The 18,498-nt window shown below is 58.6% G+C and overlaps 2 protein-coding genes across 4 annotated transcripts in view; both read left to right on the top strand.

Annotated features, from left to right (window-relative positions):
- The window catches only part of CREB3L1 (cAMP responsive element binding protein 3 like 1), a 36,078-nt gene extending 31,831 nt beyond the window's left edge, over positions 1-4,247 (top strand). The window contains exons 10-12 of one of the 2 annotated variants that reach the window (XM_051852776.3): positions 374-497; positions 3,257-3,524; positions 3,621-4,247. In XM_051852776.3, coding sequence (XP_051708736.3) covers positions 374-497; positions 3,257-3,524; positions 3,621-3,657 — 429 coding nt within the window. In that variant the 3' untranslated portion in view covers positions 3,658-4,247. Of the gene's footprint in view, positions 1-373; positions 498-3,220; positions 3,525-3,620 lie in introns of both variants that reach the window. The other variant, XM_051852773.3, reaches the window with a different exon arrangement.
- Positions 4,248-14,613: 10,366 nt separating this feature from the next.
- Positions 14,614-18,498, top strand: part of DGKZ (diacylglycerol kinase zeta) — a 36,829-nt gene continuing 32,944 nt past the window's right edge. For both annotated transcript variants that reach the window (XM_070071108.2, XM_070071107.2), the window contains exon 1: positions 14,614-14,950. In XM_070071108.2, coding sequence (XP_069927209.2) covers positions 14,739-14,950 — 212 coding nt within the window. In that variant the 5' untranslated portion in view covers positions 14,614-14,738. The remainder of the gene's footprint in view (positions 14,951-18,498) is intronic.

Genomic DNA, 18,498 nt, shown 5'->3' with positions numbered 1-18,498 from the left:
AGTGTGGCTCTGGCCTCTGCCCAAGGACCCTGCTGCCTGCTGCCTGCTTCCTGCTTCCCTGAGGCCCCCTTTACCCCCCCTCCCCACTGGCCACCCCCCTGGGCTCCCGCCCTTAGCTGGCCGTCACCTCCACTACCCCCATTCCCGATTCCTCCACTCTGGAGGTGGTAACCACATGGGCCACCTCCCTCTTGCTCCTAGCACTGCCTGAGCAGCCCCAGGTCCTGCGGGTGCTGGGTGCTGGGTGCTGGGAGCTGGGAGCTGGGAGCTTGCCTTGCAGGAAGCCTCCTGAGACTTTGGGCCCCGCCGAGGGCAGAGCACCGGAGGTTGCCAGTGCCTGACTGCGGCTGACCTCCTCTTTCCCCGATGCCAGGTGGCAGCCCTGTGCTTCGTCCTGGTGCTGGGCTCCCTCGTGCCCTGCCTGCCTGAGTTCTCATCCGGCTCCCAGACTGTGAAGGAAGACCCCATCACGGACAGCGTCTACACGGCCAGCCAGAGTGAGTACCTCCCTGAGCCAGGCCGTCCTCCCCCACACACGAGACGGGAGCCGGAGTTTGGGGCTGGCAAGCAACTCATTCCACCTCCCCATTTGCAGACAGGGAAACGGAGGCCCAAAGAGGGTCTACGGTTTGTTCAGTGTCCACGGGAGAATTGGGGTGCAAACACAGAGCCCTGAGTCCCAGCTTACCCTGCCCCCCAACCCTGCAACCTGGGTGATGTGGGTTTAGGGTAAAACAGAAGAGTATTAGGGTGCCGGTGGCTACAGGGCCTCTGCTGAGCACCGTCTGTATCCTATAGCTGGGACAGCAAATGAGCTTCAGCTCAAGGGCCATTTCTAATAAGGTGGTGATGGCTGCAAGAGTGCTGTGTTACAGGATTCTTTTTTATTATTATTATTATTATTTTATTTTTGACAGGCAGAGTGGACAGTAAGAGAGAGAGAGAGACAGAGAGAAAGGTCTTCCTTTTCCGTTGGTTCACCCTCCAGTGGCCGCCACGGCCGGTGCACCGCGCTGATCCGAAGGCAGGAGCCAGGTGCCTCTCCTGGTCTCCCATGGGGTGCAGGGCCCAAGCACTTGGGCCATCCTCCACTGCACTCCTGGGCCACAGCAGAGAGCTGGCCTGGAAGAGGGGCAACCGGGACAGAATCCGGCGCCCCGACCGGGACTAGAACCCGGTGTGCCGGCGCTGCAGGCAGAGGATTAGCCTATTGAGCCGCGGCGCCAGCCGTTACAGGATTCTAAGACACGGTCAGCATCAGCAGGAAAGAGTGCCATGATCTATTAGTAATGTCTGCCGTGGGTAGAGGAGGAGGAGTGTAGGCTTGGATTCAGAGATATACCATTCCCAGCGGGGACGATTGGGAGGTGCTGTGGTTAAGGGCACGGAGCTTTAGAGTCTGTTGCAGCTGGCCTTGCCACTGGCTGGCTGTTGCCTGGGGCTTGTGTCTTGAGCTCTCAGAGCTCTGATTTCTACATATGGAAAACGGGAGCTGCCATTGCACAGGGACTGAAGGCTGACAAGGTGGTGCGTGTGCCACCGCAGTGTCACAGAGCAAGTGCTTGCTAAGTGAGCACGCCCAGGGCCGGCGTTTGGCCCAGCAGATGCTGGGTTGAGTCCCAGCTGCTCCGCTTCTGATCCAGCTTCCTGCTCACGCGCCCCGGAGGCAGCAGATGATGACTCGGGTACGTGAGTCCCTGCCAGCCACATGGAGACCTGCATAGAGCTCTGGGCTCCTAGCTCTGGCCTGGCCCAGCCCCAGCTGTTGTGGGCATTTGAGGAGTGAACTACTGGATGAGGGATCTCTGTCTCACTCGTTCCCTCTCTCTCCCCCGCCTTACAAATAAAATGAAAATAAATAAACACACACAGCCACTGCCTTTTGAAAGAGCTCATGAGAAGCAGGAGTGGCAAGGGTAGGGCACAGCAAGGAGCCTGGACCTCAGCAGCAAAGGCTACTTTGGTTAGACCTGCAGCAGAACTTTCCTGGCTATCCTGTGCCGCCCAGGAGTGTGGCTGGGGGAGGAAGAGGAAGCAGATAGGAGGGCAGCACCAGGGGAGGTCAGGGAGAAGGGAGCTTCCAGAAGAAGGGAGGCTGAGCAGGACACAGGGGCCTTGAGGGGAGGAAGCCACCACCAGGGGGAGGGGGGCAGGAGGCGGAGGGCGCAGGTTCCTCCCCGGGCTCGCTTAGTGGTTGGTCACAGGGACGCCAGGTCTGGGGAGCCCAGGATCAGAGAGTGGAAGCTGGGTCGATGGACAAAGCCAGAGCGAGAGGAAGTGAGGGGGTGATTGGGCCTCTCGGAGTGCGTGCCGGGGGTGCCGGGCTGGGACTGGGGCCGGGGCCGGGGTCCGGGCGGGGCAGGGCGAGGCGGCTGCTGCCCAAGCTGGCTGACTCACAGAGCCTTGCACACCTCCCAGGCGTGCCTTTCAGGCTGATCCTGGGATCGCACCCCCAGCCCGTGCAGGCCAGTGTGGGGCAGCATGCTGGCACCTGACACCTGCTCTGGGAAGCACTGGCAGGAGTGGCAGCTCGGCGCCGACAGTTCCATGTGGGGTTAAGGGCCTCGCGTACTGCCTGGCACACAGCGACGGTCCAACAAATGCTGCTTTTTCCTAATGGGCAGGCTGGGGCCGAGAGTGGGCGAGGCACTTATTCCAGTCACCCAGACAGGGAATGGTAGAAGCGGAATTAGAACCCAGCTCTTGGGGCCAGCACTGAGCTTAGCAGGTGGAGCTACTGCCTGCAACACCAGCTTCCAATCCAGCTCCCTGCTAGTGGCCAGGAGAGAGCAGCAGAGGGTGGGCCAGGCACCAGGTCCCTGCCACCTGTGCAGGAGACCCAGCTAAAGCCCCTGTCTTTGGCCTGGCTCAGTCCTGGCCCTTGCGGCCACTTGGGGAGTGAATCGGCAGATGGAAGACCTCTCTGTCTGCAACCCTCACTTTCAAATAAATAAATAAATCTTTAAAAAAAAAAAAAAAGAATCCAGACTTGGGTGCCCAAACCCTGTACCATCTGCTTTCAAAGAAATTTTGCCGAGTGTTTACTAAACAGTTTCACTATTATGTCATTTCAACCTCACATCTACATGAGGTTGGTTCTGGTATCTCCATTTTACAGATGAGCCAACTGAGGCTGGGATAGTTAGAGCGTGAGGACGCGTGAGAGCTGGGGCTCAGGTCCAGGCCTGTAAGACTCCAGGGCCTTGTCCTTAACCTCCAGGCCGGGCCCCAGGCTCACGCCACGCTTCCTCCCCAGTGCCCTCCCGGAGCCTCCTGTTCTACGATGAAGGGGCGGGCTCCTGGGAAGACACCCGCAGCGCCCTGCTGCCCGTGGAGCCCCCGGATGGCTGGGAAATGAAGCCGGGGGGGCCGGCTGAGCCGCGGCCCCAGGACCACCTGCAGCACGACCACCTGGACAGCACCCATGAGACCACCAAGTACCTGAGGGAAGCCTGGCCCGAAGACGTCGGCAGCAACAGCAGCAGCCCTGACTTCTCCCACCCCGAGGAGTGGTTCCACAACAGGTGGGCGCGTGACCCCTGCCTGCCCCGGGGCCGCCTCCGCCGGATCTCACCCACGGAGGGGCGAGGGGTCACCCCCGGCTTCTCTTCTCTCTCCAGGGACCTGGGCCCCAACACCACCATCAAACTCTCCTAGGCCCCTCCGAGACCCAGGACACAGGACGTCCCCTTGACCGGATCCAGCTCGCATCCGGCCCCTGGGGCTTCCCCGCCCCGGGAGCCGGGGCTCCGCCTCGCCCCAGCCCTTCCCATCCCCCTCTCCCCTCCCCACCTCTCGCCTGTCCCCTTGGGCCGACCACTCTGTCCCCACTGACCGTCCCTCTCAGATACACCACTCACCGGCCCGCCCCTGGGCCCTGTTCACCATGACCGATAGGACCACTGCCCCGCCCCCCCACCTCCCACTGTACAGAGACCAAGAACAGGAATTGTTTGTAAATAATGAACCTTATTTTTTATTATTGCCAGTCCCCTAAGATATTGTATTTTACAAATCTCCCACCTCCCCCACCCCTCCCTTGTTTTATATTTTATAAAGTTAGTGCGGGCTTTGCTGTCCCCCGGGCCGGGAAGGAGGGGCTTCCTCACCCGCCCACCTGGCCCGCCCCTGCTGCTGCCCATGCCACTGGACCTTTTTAATTGCCAAACTGCTCTGTCCTACGGCTCAGCACACGCTTCAAGAAGGCAAAATTTAAAAAAAAAAAAAAAAAAACAGATCAGCATCAATTCCTGACTCTGTGCTTTTCTTCCCGGGGTGGGGGCAGGGCTAAGGCACCAGGAGGGAACAAGGTAAGTTTGTGCTCATTCTGCCCGGAGTAGGGCCTGGGGCTCTGCGGAGGTGAGAAGGCATCCTGTTTGGGCTGTCTTCTCCCAGCCAGCGCTGGATTCAAACTTGGCCATCAGAGCCCAGAGCGCTCTGCAGCGCCCCCTACCTGCAGGCTGCTGCAAAGGTCAGCCGAGTGTGGGATCAGAGTGCAGAAGCCCATGGCGTGCTGCCTTTGCTGCTGCCGCTGCAGGCCGGGCGCCACGCCACACACGTCACGTGGCCTCCTAAGCCTGAGGACGTCTTCATTCTTGTTTCTTATTGATTTTTAAAAGATGCAGTGGAGGGGCCAGTGCTGTGGCTTAGCGCCTCCTGCAGTGCTGGCAACCCACGTGGGCGCCGGTTCAAGTCCCTGCTGTGTCACTTCCGACCCAGCTCTCTGCTGTGGCCTGAGAGAGCAGTAGAAGTCGGTCCAGGCCCTACCACATTTTGCTCCTCCTCACTCTTTGCGCCTCCACACACCACACCCCTTTCCTAACTCCTGCTTCATTCAATTAACATTTACTGAGTCCTGCTTTGTACTAGTCCTTGGGGATTCAGTAATGTATAAAAGGTGGTCACTGGGTCTGGCACTGTGGCGTAGCGGGTAAAGCAGCCGCTTGCAGTGCCGGCATCCCGCGTGGACACCGGTTCAGGACCTGGCTGCTCCACTTCCAATCCAACTCCCTGCTAATGTGCCTGGGAAAGCAGTAGAAGATGGCCCAAGTCCTTGGGCCCCTGCACCCGTGTGGGAGACCCAGAGGAAGCTCCTGGCTTTGGATCGGCGCAGCTCCAGCCATTGCAGCCTCTCTCTCTCTCTCTCTCTCTCTCTTTCTCCCTTCTTCCCTCCCTCTGTAATTCTGCCTTTCAAATAAATCTTTTAAAAAAATTTTTAAAAAGGCACAGGATAAAAAAAAATCATTTCTGGGGCCAGTGCTGTGGCACAGCCGGTAGAGCTACTGCCTGCAATACCAGCATCCCGTATGTGCGCCGGTTTGAGTCCTGGCTGCTCCACTTCTAATCCAGCTCTCTGCTATGGCCTGGGAAAGCAGTAGAAGATGGCCCAAATCCTTGGGCCCCTGTACCCACGTGGGAGACCTGGAAGAAGCTCCTGGCTCTTGGCTTCGGATCGGCGCAGCTCCAGCCATTGCAGTCATTTGGAGAGTGAACCAGCGGATGGAAGACTTCCCTCTCTCTGCCTCTCTGTAACTCTGCCTTTCAAATTAAATAAATAAATATTTTAATAAATAAAATTGCCTTTTGAACTGTAAATATATATATATATATTCATTTATTGGGCCGGCACTGTGGTGCAGCAAGTAAGGCCGCCGCCTGCAGTGCCAGCATTGCATATGGGTGCTGGTTCGAGTCCCAGCTGCTCCACTTCCGATCCAGCTCTCTGCTGTAGCCTAAGAAAGCAATAAAAGGTGGTCCAACTCCTTGGGCCCCTGCACCCGCATGGGAGATCTAGAAGAAACTCCTGGCTCCTGGCTTCGGATCGGCTCAGCTCCAGCTGTTGCAGCCATTTGGAGAGTGAAACAGCAGATGGAAGACCTCTCTCTTTCTCTGCCTCTGCCTCTCTGTAACTCTGCCTTTCAAATAAATAAATACATCTTTCAAAAATTCATTTATTTGAAAGGCAGAGAAATAGATCTGCCACCCTCTGGCTCATTCCCCAAATGCTCACAACATCCAGGGCTGAGGCAGATCAAAGCCAGGAGCCCAAAACTCAATCCTGGTCTAAGCAGCAGGGCCCTGACTGCGAGAGCCATCACCTCCTGGGGTGTGCGTGCACCAGAAGCAGGACTGAAATTCGAACCCGGGCACTTGGGGACATTTCACATGGATTTAATCCAAATCCAGCCCCAAGCCGTGGCCTCACTGCTTCTTCACGCCTGCCCCGGTTCTTGTAGCCTTTGCCTCTCGGGATGAATTCAGAGCAAGGAGAGCTGCGTCTGTGTCTAGGAGCTACCAGCTGCTGGCGGAGAGGGGCAGGCAGAATTCTAATACGGCCTCCAAGATCGCAGCCCCTCCGCTAGAACACGGGGGCCTTGAATGAGGGGATGAAGCACCCGTCGTTAGGCTGACAAAAGTCAGAACAGTTTGCAGATGAACTTAGGGTCCCGAATCAGTTGCTTTTCAGTTCATTCGAACAGAAGCGGCAGTGTGCATTTGGCCCAGTGACTGGGACGCTGTTTGCCCACGTCCCATAGCCGAGTGCCAGGGTTCAAGTCTCAGCTCTTCCACTTCCAATCCGGCTCCCTGCTAGTGCACGCCCTGGGGACAACAGGCGATGGCTCAGGTACTTGGGCCCCTGCCACCTAGGAGGCAGTCCCAGGTTGAGTTCCAGGCTCCTGGCTTCAGGCCTGGCCCAATGCCTACTATTATGGGCATTTAGAGAGTGAACCAACAGATGGAAGATTTCTCTCCGTCTGTCTCTGTCTCTCTGCTTCTATGCCTTTCAAATAAAGTGAAAATAAATAAGTAGGTAAAACTCTGAAAAGCAGAAGGTGACCCTGGGTGGGCCTGACTTAATCAGGTGCATGGCATGAACAGAGGGACCGGGCCTTTTCTGTTCAGAGAGAGGTCTTCCTTCTGGCCACCGGGCAAACGGCTGCAAGAAGAGAGGGCAGCTCCCAGGGGCTCAGGGCCGCGCTGTGATAGAGGCAAGGATCTGAATTCCACCAACCACCTGAGCAAGCCCGGGAGAAGCCCCTCAAGCTGCCGATGGCAGAGCACAGCAAGGACAGAGGCCCCAGTCAAGCGTGAGCCATGGAAACTGGGCTCACCCATGCGTGTTGTTGTCAGCTGCGGGTGGACAGTGTGCTAGGCAGCACTGGAACCTCGGGTTCAACGCTAGAACCCCAAGCCTTCTCAGCCGCCTTCTGGGCACCGTCAAGTGGGAACCTAACACCGATGCGTGAAGCTGTCGCGGGCCTTTCTGAGTCACGTGAAGCGCTCAGGACAGGGCCCAGCACACGGTGAGCTCCAGAAACATCGGCTGTGCAGTACCGATGCAAGGTGCTGGGGGCCACGCCTTGAAGAGCAAGGGCTTCCTGCAGGAGGCGACAAGAAAGACAGCTGGAAACGGGCCGGCCGGAAAGGAGGAGCACCCTGGGCAAAGACTCCAGGCTGGGAGAGAATAGGAAAACATAAGGCAAATGCAAATCATTCGTAGCAGTAATCGGAAGGCAGCAGAGTGGGAGGAGCTGAGGGTGGGTGGTGAGCAGAGCTGAGTTCCAGAGGGGCCAGGCCAGATTCTGCAGGTGCAACACTTCTGTACACAGATGCGAGGGCACGGTAGGGGGATGGTGCTTACACCAGCCACCCACCAGGAGAAAAGCTGATGAGAACAGGCAGAACTAGGGAACCTGCCGCCGGCACTGTGCCATAGTAGGTTAAGCCTCTGCCTGCAGCGCCAGCATCCCACATGGGCGCTGGTTCAAGTCCTGGCTGCTCCTCTTCTGATCCAGCTCTCTGCTGTGGCCTGCAAAAGCAGTAGAAGATGGCCCAAGTGCTTGGGCCCCTGCACCCACGTGGGAGACTTGGATGAAGCTCCTGGCCCCTGGCTTTGGCCTGGCACAGCCCTGGCTGTTGAGGCCATTTGAGGAGTGAAACAGTGGTTGGAAGATATCTCTCTCTCTCTCTCTCTCTCTCTCTCTCTCTCTTTCTTCTTCACTCTCTGTAACTCTGTCTTTCAAATTAATAAATCCTTAAAAAAAGAAAGAATTAGGGAACCTTAGAACTGGCTGGCAGACCCACCCTCTGTGGCCATAGCTCTGCCATAGCTCAAGTTTGATCCCTTCCAGTGACAGGAACCTCACTGCCTGCTCCTGGTCATTGGGTGTTTTTTTTTTTTTTTATTGATTTACTTATTTATTTCAAAATGAGAGTTACAGAGGGAGAGGGAGAGATCTTCCATCTACTACTTCACTCCAACAGTCAAGATTGGGCCAGACCAGAGCCAGGAGCCAGGAGCTTCATCCAGGTCTCCCATGTGGGTAGCAGAGGTCCAGAACTTGGGCCATCTTCCGCTGCCTTCCCAGGCACATTAGCAGGGGGCTGGATCTTATTTATTTATTTATTTATTTGAAAAGCAGAGTGACACGGGGTGGGGGTGGGAGCAAGAAACAGAGAGAACTTTTCCATCTACTGGTTCACTCATCAAATGGCCAGGGCTGGGCCAGGCCGGAGCCAGGAGCCTAGATCTCCATCCGGGTCTCCATTGTGGGTTGCAGTGACCCAAGCACTTGAGTTATCACCTGCTACCTCCAAGGAGCAGCAGTGGGAAGCTGGATTAGAAACAGAGTAACTGGGACTTGAACTGGAACTCCAATATGGGATGCAGGCACCCCAAGTAGTGTCTTTTTTTCTTAAAGTTTATTTTATTGGGGTCAGCGCTGTGATGTAGTGTGCTAAGCCTCTGCCTGTGGTGCCGGCACCCCATATGGGCACTGGTTTGTGTCCCAGATGCTCTTCTTCCGATCTAGCTCTGTGCTACAGCCCAGGAAAGCAACAGAGCATGGCCCAAGTGCCTGGGCCCCTGCACCCACATGGGGGACCTGGAAGAAGCTCCTGGCTCCTGGCTTTGGATCAGCTCAGCTCCGGCCATTGCAGCCATTTGGGGAATGAACCAGCAGATGAAAGACCTTTCTCTGTGTTTTTTCCTCTCTCTGTCTGTAACTCTACCTCTCAGATAAATATTTTAAAAAGATTTATTTATTTGAAATGCAGAGTTAGAGAGAAGGAGAGGTAGAGAAAGAGAGAGCTCTTCCATCCACTGGTTCACTTCCCAAATGGCTGCAATGACCAGGGCTGGGCCAGGCCAAAACCAGGAGCCTGGAATTTCTCCCAGGTCTCCCACATGGGTGCCGGGGCCCAAGGACTTGGGCCATGCTCTGCTGCTTTCCCGGGCCCATTAGCAGGGAGCTGGATAGGAAGAGGAGCAGCCAAGGGACTAACTGTTGTCCACAATGGATGGCAGCATTGCAGGTGGCAGCTTAACCTGCTATGCCATGATGCTGGCCCCACAGGTGGCGTTTAATCAGCTGTGCTACAGTGCTCGCCCTGGCCATCAGTTTTAACAGCCAGGAAGCACAGGCCTCGGCGGTCAGGCTGCCAAAGCTGTGCTCTGGCCCCCAACGTATTATTATCATTAACCCTAACTTCAAGAACACCTGCTCTCTTTTTAAACTGCTATTTATTAATTTGAGAGAGACGAGTGTTCCTAGTCCCTGATTTGTTTCCCAAACGCTAAGAACAGTTGGGGCTGGACACTCGATCCGGGTCTTCTATGTGGGTGGCAGGGGCCTGATCAGCTGCCGCCTCCCAGGGTGTGCATTAGCAGGAAGCTGGAGTCGGGATCTGGAGCTAGGAGCCCAATCCAGGTACTGCAAGTGGGGTACAGGTGTCTTAAGGGCTAGGCTACACACCTGTTCCAGCAGGAGCATTTTATCCTGAAAGGGACGGGAAGTGAGGGAGCCGGCGAGGTGGCACAGCGGGTTAAGCCACCACTTATGATGCTGGCTTCTCATATGGGTGCTGTTACGAGGCCTGACTGCTCCACTTCTGATCCAGCTCCCTGCTGAAGTGCCTGGGAAGGCAGTGGATGATGGCCCAAATACTGGGGCCCCTGCTACCCACGTGGGAGACCTGGATGGAGTTCCAGGCTCCTGGCTTTGGCCTGGCCCAGCCCTGGCCATTGTGTCCATTTGGGGAGTGAATCGGTAGATAGAACATTTCTCTCTCTCTCTCTCTCTCTCTCTCTCTCTCTCTCTGTAACTCTTTCAAATAAATAAATATTTTCTTTTAAAGATTTGCAGTGAGAGCACCTGTTGGATGAGCCCTGAGGCTCTGCAGAGATGGGGGAGACAGGATGTGTTGGGAGGAACTGTCAGCAGGTGTGGACAAGCAAATGGGCTGTGGCATCCAGGAGGAGGGCAGAACCCGGGCTGACATGCAGGTGTCACTAGAGAACCCAGCTGGGCAAGGAGGAGTTCCCGGAGGCAGGGAATTCAGTAGGAAGAGAAGGCTCGGAGAGAAAGATTAGGGCTCATCCGAGCACATCTGGCATTTGGGTTGCCTGTAGGACATTCACACTAACACACCAGTCTAGGGCTTGGGAGACGGGGGCCCCAGACGGCTGCGGGGATGGTCGATGCCCAGGAGGCACCTTGAAGTCTTGGGTCTTCCTGGAAGGAAAGCAGACAAGGACAGAACTCTAAGGGAGATGAACACGCAACAGAGTTAATAATAGTAGAGAGTAGAGGAAGCAGCAGCTGAGACGGAGGAGTGAGAAAGGGGAGAAAGCCCGGGAGAGGTGCAGGTCCAGAGACGGATGAGCGAGACAGCCTGCAGAAGGGCTGGTCACTGGGGTCAGGTGCCAGGTGAGAGGCTGGGAAAATGAGAATCAGGCAAAGTGGCCAGCCATGTCGGCAATGAAGTCCCCCGTGGCCTTGGCAGGAGCTGCGGCAGACAAGAGCTGGGGCAGGAGAGAGAGATCCATGGGAAGGGCTCACCTGCAGCAGACGCAGGCGAACTCCTTCCGGCAGCTCAGCTGTGGAGGAGCAGAGGGTGACCACTAGAGGGGGGTGGCGGCCAGACTGAGTGGTTTGGGGCTGTTCTTCTGGTGGGAGGGCATTGCACATGGATGATTCTAGAAGCCAGGGGCCAACAGAGAGAAAATTGAGGGTGACCCCAAAGAGGGACGCTGATGGAGGAGGAGGATGGGGATGAGGTCTGACGCCGAGAGCCCTGAACAGAGGGGCTGGCATTCTGCAGGTGCAAGATGTGGGTCCCTGCAACTGGGACACATGAACTGGCCCAGGAGTTGAACTGAGAGAAAAGGGACAGAGTGAACAGTCACGCGGGAGAGTGAGAGACGATGCTGGCTCTCATTATGACCCCCTCATCCTCCATCGATCCATTCAACAAATGTTTATGGCATACGGTCCCAGGCCAGCACAAACGAGACACAGCTCCGGAAGCTGAAGGCTTGAGGTCTACCTTCTCCCGTTTTTGACCGAGAAATCCCCATGCCACGTTCTTGTGCCCAGATTTATATTAAAGTACAAGATGTAAGAATTCTGGGGCTTCCAGAAGCAGCCAACCCTGAGAGCCCAGGAGCTGGCAAGCTGGTCAAAGTGGCCATCAGTGATCTCCACGCCATGCCTCAACCTCCAAGGAAGTCTTTTTTTTTTTTTAAGATTATGTATCTGAAAGGCAGAGTTAGAGAGGCAGAAGCAGAGGCAGAAAGAGAGAGAGAGAGAGAGAGAGAGAGATCTTCCATCTGCTGGTTCAGTTCCCAAATGACTACAACAGCCAGAGCTGGCCGGATCTGAAGCCAGGAACCAGGAGCCAGGAGCTTCTTCCAGGTCTCCCATGTGGGTGCTGGGGCCCAAGGACTTAGGCCATTTTCCACTGCGTTCCCAGGCCATAGCAGAGAGCTGGATCAGAAGAGGAGCAGCCGGGACTTGACCTGGTACCCACATGGGAGGCTGGCGCTTCAGGCAGCAGCTTTATCTGCAGGGTTATTCCTGGGGCACAAGCTGTTGTTGGCACACAGCCTCCTCTGTGCCACGTGTTCCCGCCTCTGGGGGTGGGGGTGAGGGGGGAGTCGTCCTCAGCCTCTCCCAGCAAGGGGGAGCTACAGCCTCCGCTCTCTGTCAGCCCCGGCTGCCGGCTTTGCCGCACACCCATGGGATGGCTTTTCCAGCTCCAGTCACCCTGCACTGACTGCCACAACAAACCCTTTGTCATACCTGGAAACAAAGGTTCTAGAAACGGGGAGAGCAGCTGTGGCGGATGCCTGAAGTGGGGATGGGCCAGGGCGTGGCTCCCATCCCAGAGGGTGGGGGTGGGGGGTTGCCAGGATCCATCTGGCCAAATTGGGCACCTGTCTGATGTAGGGAACAGGTGCCCCTTGGGTCTTTCCCAGGGGGTGGAGAGGAGAAACAGCGTAGAAACTCGGCCCCAAGACAGCTCAGATCTTTGTCGTCGGAATGGTGAGGAAGCGCCTGGCCTGGGCCCTGGGGTGCATGTGGCCACTTGAGTGTGTGATCCTGGCAAAGGGATTGCCCTTCAGTCTCATGCCCTCATCTGTAAAATGGCACCCCCCTCCATGCAGTTCCTGGGAGGGGTGGATGCAAGCCGGCACATAAAGCTCCAGGCACAGGACCGGTTATGCAGTAAACACTCCAGAGCCATTAGCTATTATTTCCTGCGCGCAGAGATAATGGGCAGGCTGGGCAGCCAGGCAGGCTGCTTAGAGGAGGGCACCTTCCCACTTCCCCTTCTCTTGGGAAGAGGGCGGAGCCACAGCTAAAAGAAACAGCTCTCAGCAGCAGGTGCTCCCGTGGGGAGGTGTGAGGACGGAGGCCAGGCTGGATCGGGAGCCCTCCGAAGGAAAGAGCCATGGAAAAACCAACCCAGGAAGCCAGCAGCTAGGCAGCTGTGAGGGCACGGACAACCCAGCCAGTACCACCTGAACTCACGGGCCAGGCTGCCTGGAATAGGAGCCCAAAATCCTGGAAGGGCAGTCCCAAGGGCATGCTGGGAGGGGCTCCCAAGCGTCCAGCCGGAGGGCTGCTCTAGAAGAAGTTGACTCTGGGAGAGACTCCCCTGTGGCCCAGGAGCTTAATGGCATTCCATTCCTCCAACTGGGCACTGGCAGGCGGAACCTTCGCGGAAGCAGGCAGGGCAGCTCCCATGTGGCCAGCGGCTCCGTGGAATGGAAGAGGGAGTGCTGTCAGGAAGACCTGCATGTAGATCTTGGTCCACCCCTAGCGCCGAGCCATCTTGAGTAAATCAGAGGACAACTGGATGAATCTCAGTGTCCTCTGTGACAAGAGGAAGTGATAATATCCACCCCCCAGGGTGAGGATGAAATGCGAAAGAGGGAGGCAGCTCCTGGAGTATCACGGAGGGCTCATGGCGGCGAGCGGCAGTTGAGATGGGCTTTGGAGGATGGACAGGCTTCCTGTAGGTGGGACAGAGCAGTGGGAACAACTTGAGCCAACGTGGGGCGGGATGGCCACCGCTGGGTTGAGGGGGTTTGGTATTATAGCCCATTCTCCAAAACTCTTGCGTCTGGGTGCTTTGCTATGCCCAAAGTCACGGAGAGAGATGAGGCACCAGACTTCTAAGGCTTCTAGAAGGCACTGGGGTTTGGGAAGAAGGCGAGTGCTGACCAGCTGGAGCTACCCAGGGAGGCTTCCTGGAGGAAGAGGCTTTTGAACAGAGCCTCAGAATGAGGACATTAAATACTTTAAATGCTGCGGGGTGGGAGGAAGGAGGTGCTATGTTCCAGGGTGCCCCTGAGAGAGGCGGGCCGGGGTGTGAACAGGAGGTCATGTGTGAGAAGCTTCCCACGGTGCCCCCATGGTCCAGACTGAATTCCAGGTGATAAGCATCCCCAGGAGAAGAGGTGATGCGGGGAGGGACCATGGAATTCGGGAATCCAAGATGGACCCCAAGGAGACGTCCCGTCCTTCGTGCGGGAGATGGCTTCTGCCCTCTCCCACCTCGGAGTCCCTGGCCCTGCAGCCGCTGGGACTCAGATCACAGGGGTGCTTCGCCCTGAGGAAGCGGAGGGACTCCAGGATTGGGAAGCTGGCTCCCTACATCCACCATAAGGGCAGAGTCCAGAGTGGAGGCCTAGTGACAGCGTGGCCCGCAACCTGATCCATCTCCAAGCTCACGGAGCCCCTTTCCCAAATCCAATGGGATCTCTAACTCCCTTGGCGCCGACGGGGTTAAAGCAGGCTCGTGTCACCGCCCCTGCCGCCCCTCCACCTGCCCGCTGCAGCGGCGAATGCCAAAGCCGGAAAACGCGGGACAGCGGCTGAGTGACGGGCGGGGCGATGATTGGCAGCTGCCGCGCAACGGGGTGCGGTGCGGGGGCCGGAGCGCCGAGGAGGGCGGGGGCGGCGACTAAACCTCGCTGCCTGGCGCCCGGAGCGAGGTGCGTGCCCGCCGCCGGCCGGGTCGGGCGCGCTCCCTCCGTGCCCGGGCCGGGCTGGCGGGCGGGGCAGCGCCCTGCCCTGGTCCCCGGGCGGCGAGTGTCTCTAAGGTGACTCCGGTGCGTGGCGGCAGCGGCGGCGGCGGTAGGAGCGCGCTCGCCTTCGCGGTTGCGTCTCCGCTCCGGCTCCAGCTGCAGCCGTCCGGGGGGCGCCCGAGCGCGCACAAGGCAGCCCCCTGACCCCCTGCCCAGAGGCGCGGAGGCTCGCACCGGCCTTTCCCGGGCGCAGAGCCCAGCATCTCGCCCCTCCCGGCGTCTGGGCGCCGGCGTCGCGCGGGACGCGCGGGACCAGCGCTGCCCTCCCTCCCCACCTCGCGCCCCAGGCCCTGCGGCCGGGAGACTCTAAACTTTGACGCGGAACCCCCCCAAGAGCCCTCGGGAAGAAGGCGGCCGCAGGATGGCCGAGGGGCCGAGCGGCGCGGGACTGCGCGGGGACGGGGCTGGCCGAGACCGGGCATCCGAGGAGGAGGTGGTGCGGCGGCGCTGCCGGCGCGGGGAAGAGGCCCAGATCTCGCAGCCTTGGCCCGAGGCCCCCCGGGGCATGGCCGCGGGGCCCCCAGTGGAGGAGCGGTTCCGGCAGATGCACCTGCAGAAGCAGGTATCCTACAGGTAAGCAGGATGGGGCAGTGGGCAGCGCAGCGCTTGGGCCTAGCCCTCCTCGCCTTCGGCTAGGCGCCCTCTGCTTGCGCGGCCCTGCCTAAGGGCTGACGGTTCGCAAATGACTACCAAGGGGGGGGGGGGCGGGGGGGGAGAGAGGGGCGTTCCTGGGACCCCTTCTCTGCCCCTTTAGTCCTCTCGGAATCGCTGCGCGCGCTCTGTGCGCCGAACACTGCACCTGGCTCAGAGGAGAGGGACAGCCAAGACAGGACCCCTACAAACCTCTGAAGCTGGGGACAGCCAGGAGATGCCCCTGGAGAGGGTCGCCCTATTCCCTCCCGCAGGCCACCCTGAGCGTGCCTGTGGGCGGACTGTGCACCAGGCACAGACTGTGGAAGCCAATGAAATGTTCCCTCCCCAGACCCTGTGCCACAAGTCCCCCACTGGCCTCGCAGTGGGAGGGAATCGCCCCTTGTGTGATTGCGGCCTCTGTGGTCCTGCAACTTCTGCGTCCTGCCCCGGGTGCTCTCCTTGCCTTGATGCCTGCTTCCGGGATGGAGCAGGTGTCCTGCCCAGTTGGTCCAGCGGTGGCACTGGAGGAACTGCCCAGAGTCGGCCCCTAGAGGCCACTTGACCACTGGGATAGGAGGCTTAGTAGCGAGCACTTACCCCTCAGTACGAGGGCAGGTAACTGACCAAGGGCGGAGCCTGGGAGGGGCGGGGCAGCCCCGCGCCCGCCTTACCCTCCTCTTCCAGGCCAGAGCCTCAGCCTGAACTCGCTGCGCCTCTAAACCCGCAGCCCAGACTGGCCTGCTCTGAAGGGTCCGGCAGGGACGCTGGAACAGCTGGGTCCTGAAAAGCCATTAGCGGGGTTGGAGAAGCGAGTTTCCTGTTTACAGCCAAGGGGGCCTGGGGCGTGTCTGAGGCTGCCCAGAAGGGCCCAGCCCTGGGGGCTTGCAGGCGGGGGTTGGGGGGGGGCAGGGAAGGGGAAAGAGTTTCCCCATCATCATGGAGTGAGCTGCTCAGAATAAAGGGGGTGCGTGGGGTTCCCTGGCCCCTGCCCTCCCTCTCTGTGGCATACAAGGAGACCTCAGAAAGTCTGTGCAAAATGGAATTAAAAGGTCACACCCATTTTCTATGGACTCATTAGCGCCCTCCTGTAAGCAGCTATGAGACTGCCGTGCAGGGTGGGGGACTGGCAGGGCACAGGGCCAAGAACACAGAACCCTGGAGAAAGGTTAGCCAGGGTGCCCGGGCTCTGGTTTGTACTCTCACGTCTGCCAGGGACCTGCTGAGTAGCCCCGAGCTGGGCGAGATTCTCTGAGCTTCCGTTCTTCCCCGGTAGCGGAGGGGGTGAGCCCAAGACTTTTCTTGGCTGGGGGTCAGGGACAGATGGTTCCTGGGGTTGAAGAGGAGGCCGGAAGTGGGGGAGAGGCCTAGAGGTTCGGGAGCGGAGAATGAGGGTCTGGGCTAGGACATGCTACAGGAAGACTCACATACAGGCATGCGCACACGCTTGCGCGCACGGACGAAGCTGCAGGGGCTGGGTCTCCTCCAGAGTAGCCCCAGAGCAGAGGCGGTGCCCAGGCGGTGCCAAGGCTGCAAGGTAACCAAGCCATGGCTCCTGTCCAGCTGTGAAGGGAAGAGGAGCCCTCCGGGTCACCTGCGTGAAGGCTGCACAAGTCAGTCAGCACCAGGGCGGGCTCCGGCTGTCACCGCTGGACAGACTGGGCAGGGCACCTGCTCCGTCCCGGAAGCAGGCAGGGGCCCACTCTTAGCACCAGAGCTGCACAAGGCGTCAAGGCGAGGCGAGCCCTCTGGGAAGGAGGCGGAGGAGGGCCTGGGAGAGAGGCAGCTGCCTGGGGCCCTCTACACCTTCCCGGCCTGGGGGACCCCGGAGCAGCAAGCCCTCCGGCATGGCTGTGGTCCTCACAGCCACCGACGCTGTTGCTTCTCATCCAGGCCGCCCCCGGGAGGCGGCAGCAGCACAGGCCTACGGTGGCCCTTTCACATCCTCCGCCTGCCACACTTCCATGCGGCTCTGGCTCGCAGCTGAACCTCCCACCCTGCTGGGAGGAGCTGCTAAGGAAAGCAGTTGAAAGCCCTTCGCCGAGAGAAAAGGCTTTTAGATAGCAATGCAGTGTGGGGGGACAGAACTCTGAGGGTGAGGGCGGAAGTGGAAGCAGGATGAGGGCCTGGCTGCGTGGGGGGGGGGGCAGGGGCTCAGCAGGGCAGTAGGAGCTCTTGGGGGAGGGGGTTCCTGAGAAATACATGCCCTCCACAGCCCAGTGCCAGTGGGCGGATCGAGAGGTGGCGGGTGCATGCGTGCCAGAAGTTCAGACACCTGCAGCCCAGGCCGTGCGTGGAAAATGGAATTAAAAAATAAGTGGATTTTGGTGTGAAATGTGTGGGAAGAAATCTCTCATTTCTTCATGATATGCATCCCCTGTGAGGAAGTAAGGGGAGGAGTTGTCCCAGGGAAGGCACTGTTGAGTTTCCACGGGACCTGCTTTGCTCTAAGTCAGCGAAGGGCAGTGGTGCACCTGCAGGGTAGGCAAGGACTCTCCCCTACACTCCCGAAGTCCCAACCCAGCCTGCACTGGGCAACAGACTAACGGAGGGAGGGCTCCGGCCAGGGACAAGCCACTGGTGTGTGAGGGATGCTGGCTTTGACTGACAGAGCCAAAGGCAGTGGCCTCCAAACCCCGTCACCCGGGGATCTTTTGCAAGGTGGACTTGTAAGCCCTGTCCCTGCCCCCAGGGAGTCTGAGTGTGGGCCCAGATGTGTCAGCTCTGGTCATCTGGGCGCTGACTTTACCTAGGGAGGAGATGAACAACAGAGAGGAGAGAGGCAGGCAGGAGAAAGGGCGGCAAAATCTGGGCTGAATCTCTGGGGTGTGGCTGGCAGGGGGCCTTCCCTGCGCGGAGTTCTGCTATGGCCCCAAAAGAGCCTTGAAGGAGAACCGGTGACTCTGCCTGGGTTCTGTCCCGGGCCCAGGTGCATCCTGAAATGGACCCATGGGACATGGCCCCTGCCCAGGACAAAAGTGCGGTCCCCTCTAGGGCCAGGCAGTAAGTTTTTCAGGCTTGGCAGGTGACACGGTGTCTGTCAACGCTAAGGTGGAGCAAAAGCAGCGGTGATGTATAAGGATGAGCATGCCTGGGTCCCAGTAAAACCGTAATTATAGACGGTGAACTTCACAGCTCCTATCATTGCCACCGTCACAAAATGGTCCCCTTTGCCTTTTCTCCAACCCTTTCAGAATGTAACAGAAGCAGGTGGCTGGCCAGACGTGGCCCCGGGGCCTGGGGTTTGCCAGCTGCCGGTGCAGGGGATGGAGCAGGACCAATGCGTGGGGCACGCTGTGGCGCCTGCGCTCCACCCAGATTCCAGCCCCGCCGCTTCCCAGCTGGGAACTTCCTCTGTGTCCACCTCCGACCCTGTCTGGTGGGAAATGGGAACCGCATTTACCTGCTCAATAGCCGGCCTCGGAAGACCGACTCACATCGGAGATGTGAGGCTCCTGGTGCAAGGCGCGGGTGAAACACAAGTTGAATCT

This window comes from Oryctolagus cuniculus, chromosome 1, assembly GCF_051225735.1.
Source record: "Oryctolagus cuniculus isolate XC-2025 breed Fujian yellow rabbit chromosome 1, ASM5122573v1, whole genome shotgun sequence".
In the NCBI taxonomy this organism is placed as follows: Eukaryota; Metazoa; Chordata; class Mammalia; order Lagomorpha; family Leporidae; genus Oryctolagus; species Oryctolagus cuniculus.
Note: the sequence above shows the minus strand (reverse complement) of the source record. Positions and strands in the feature narration are given on the sequence as shown.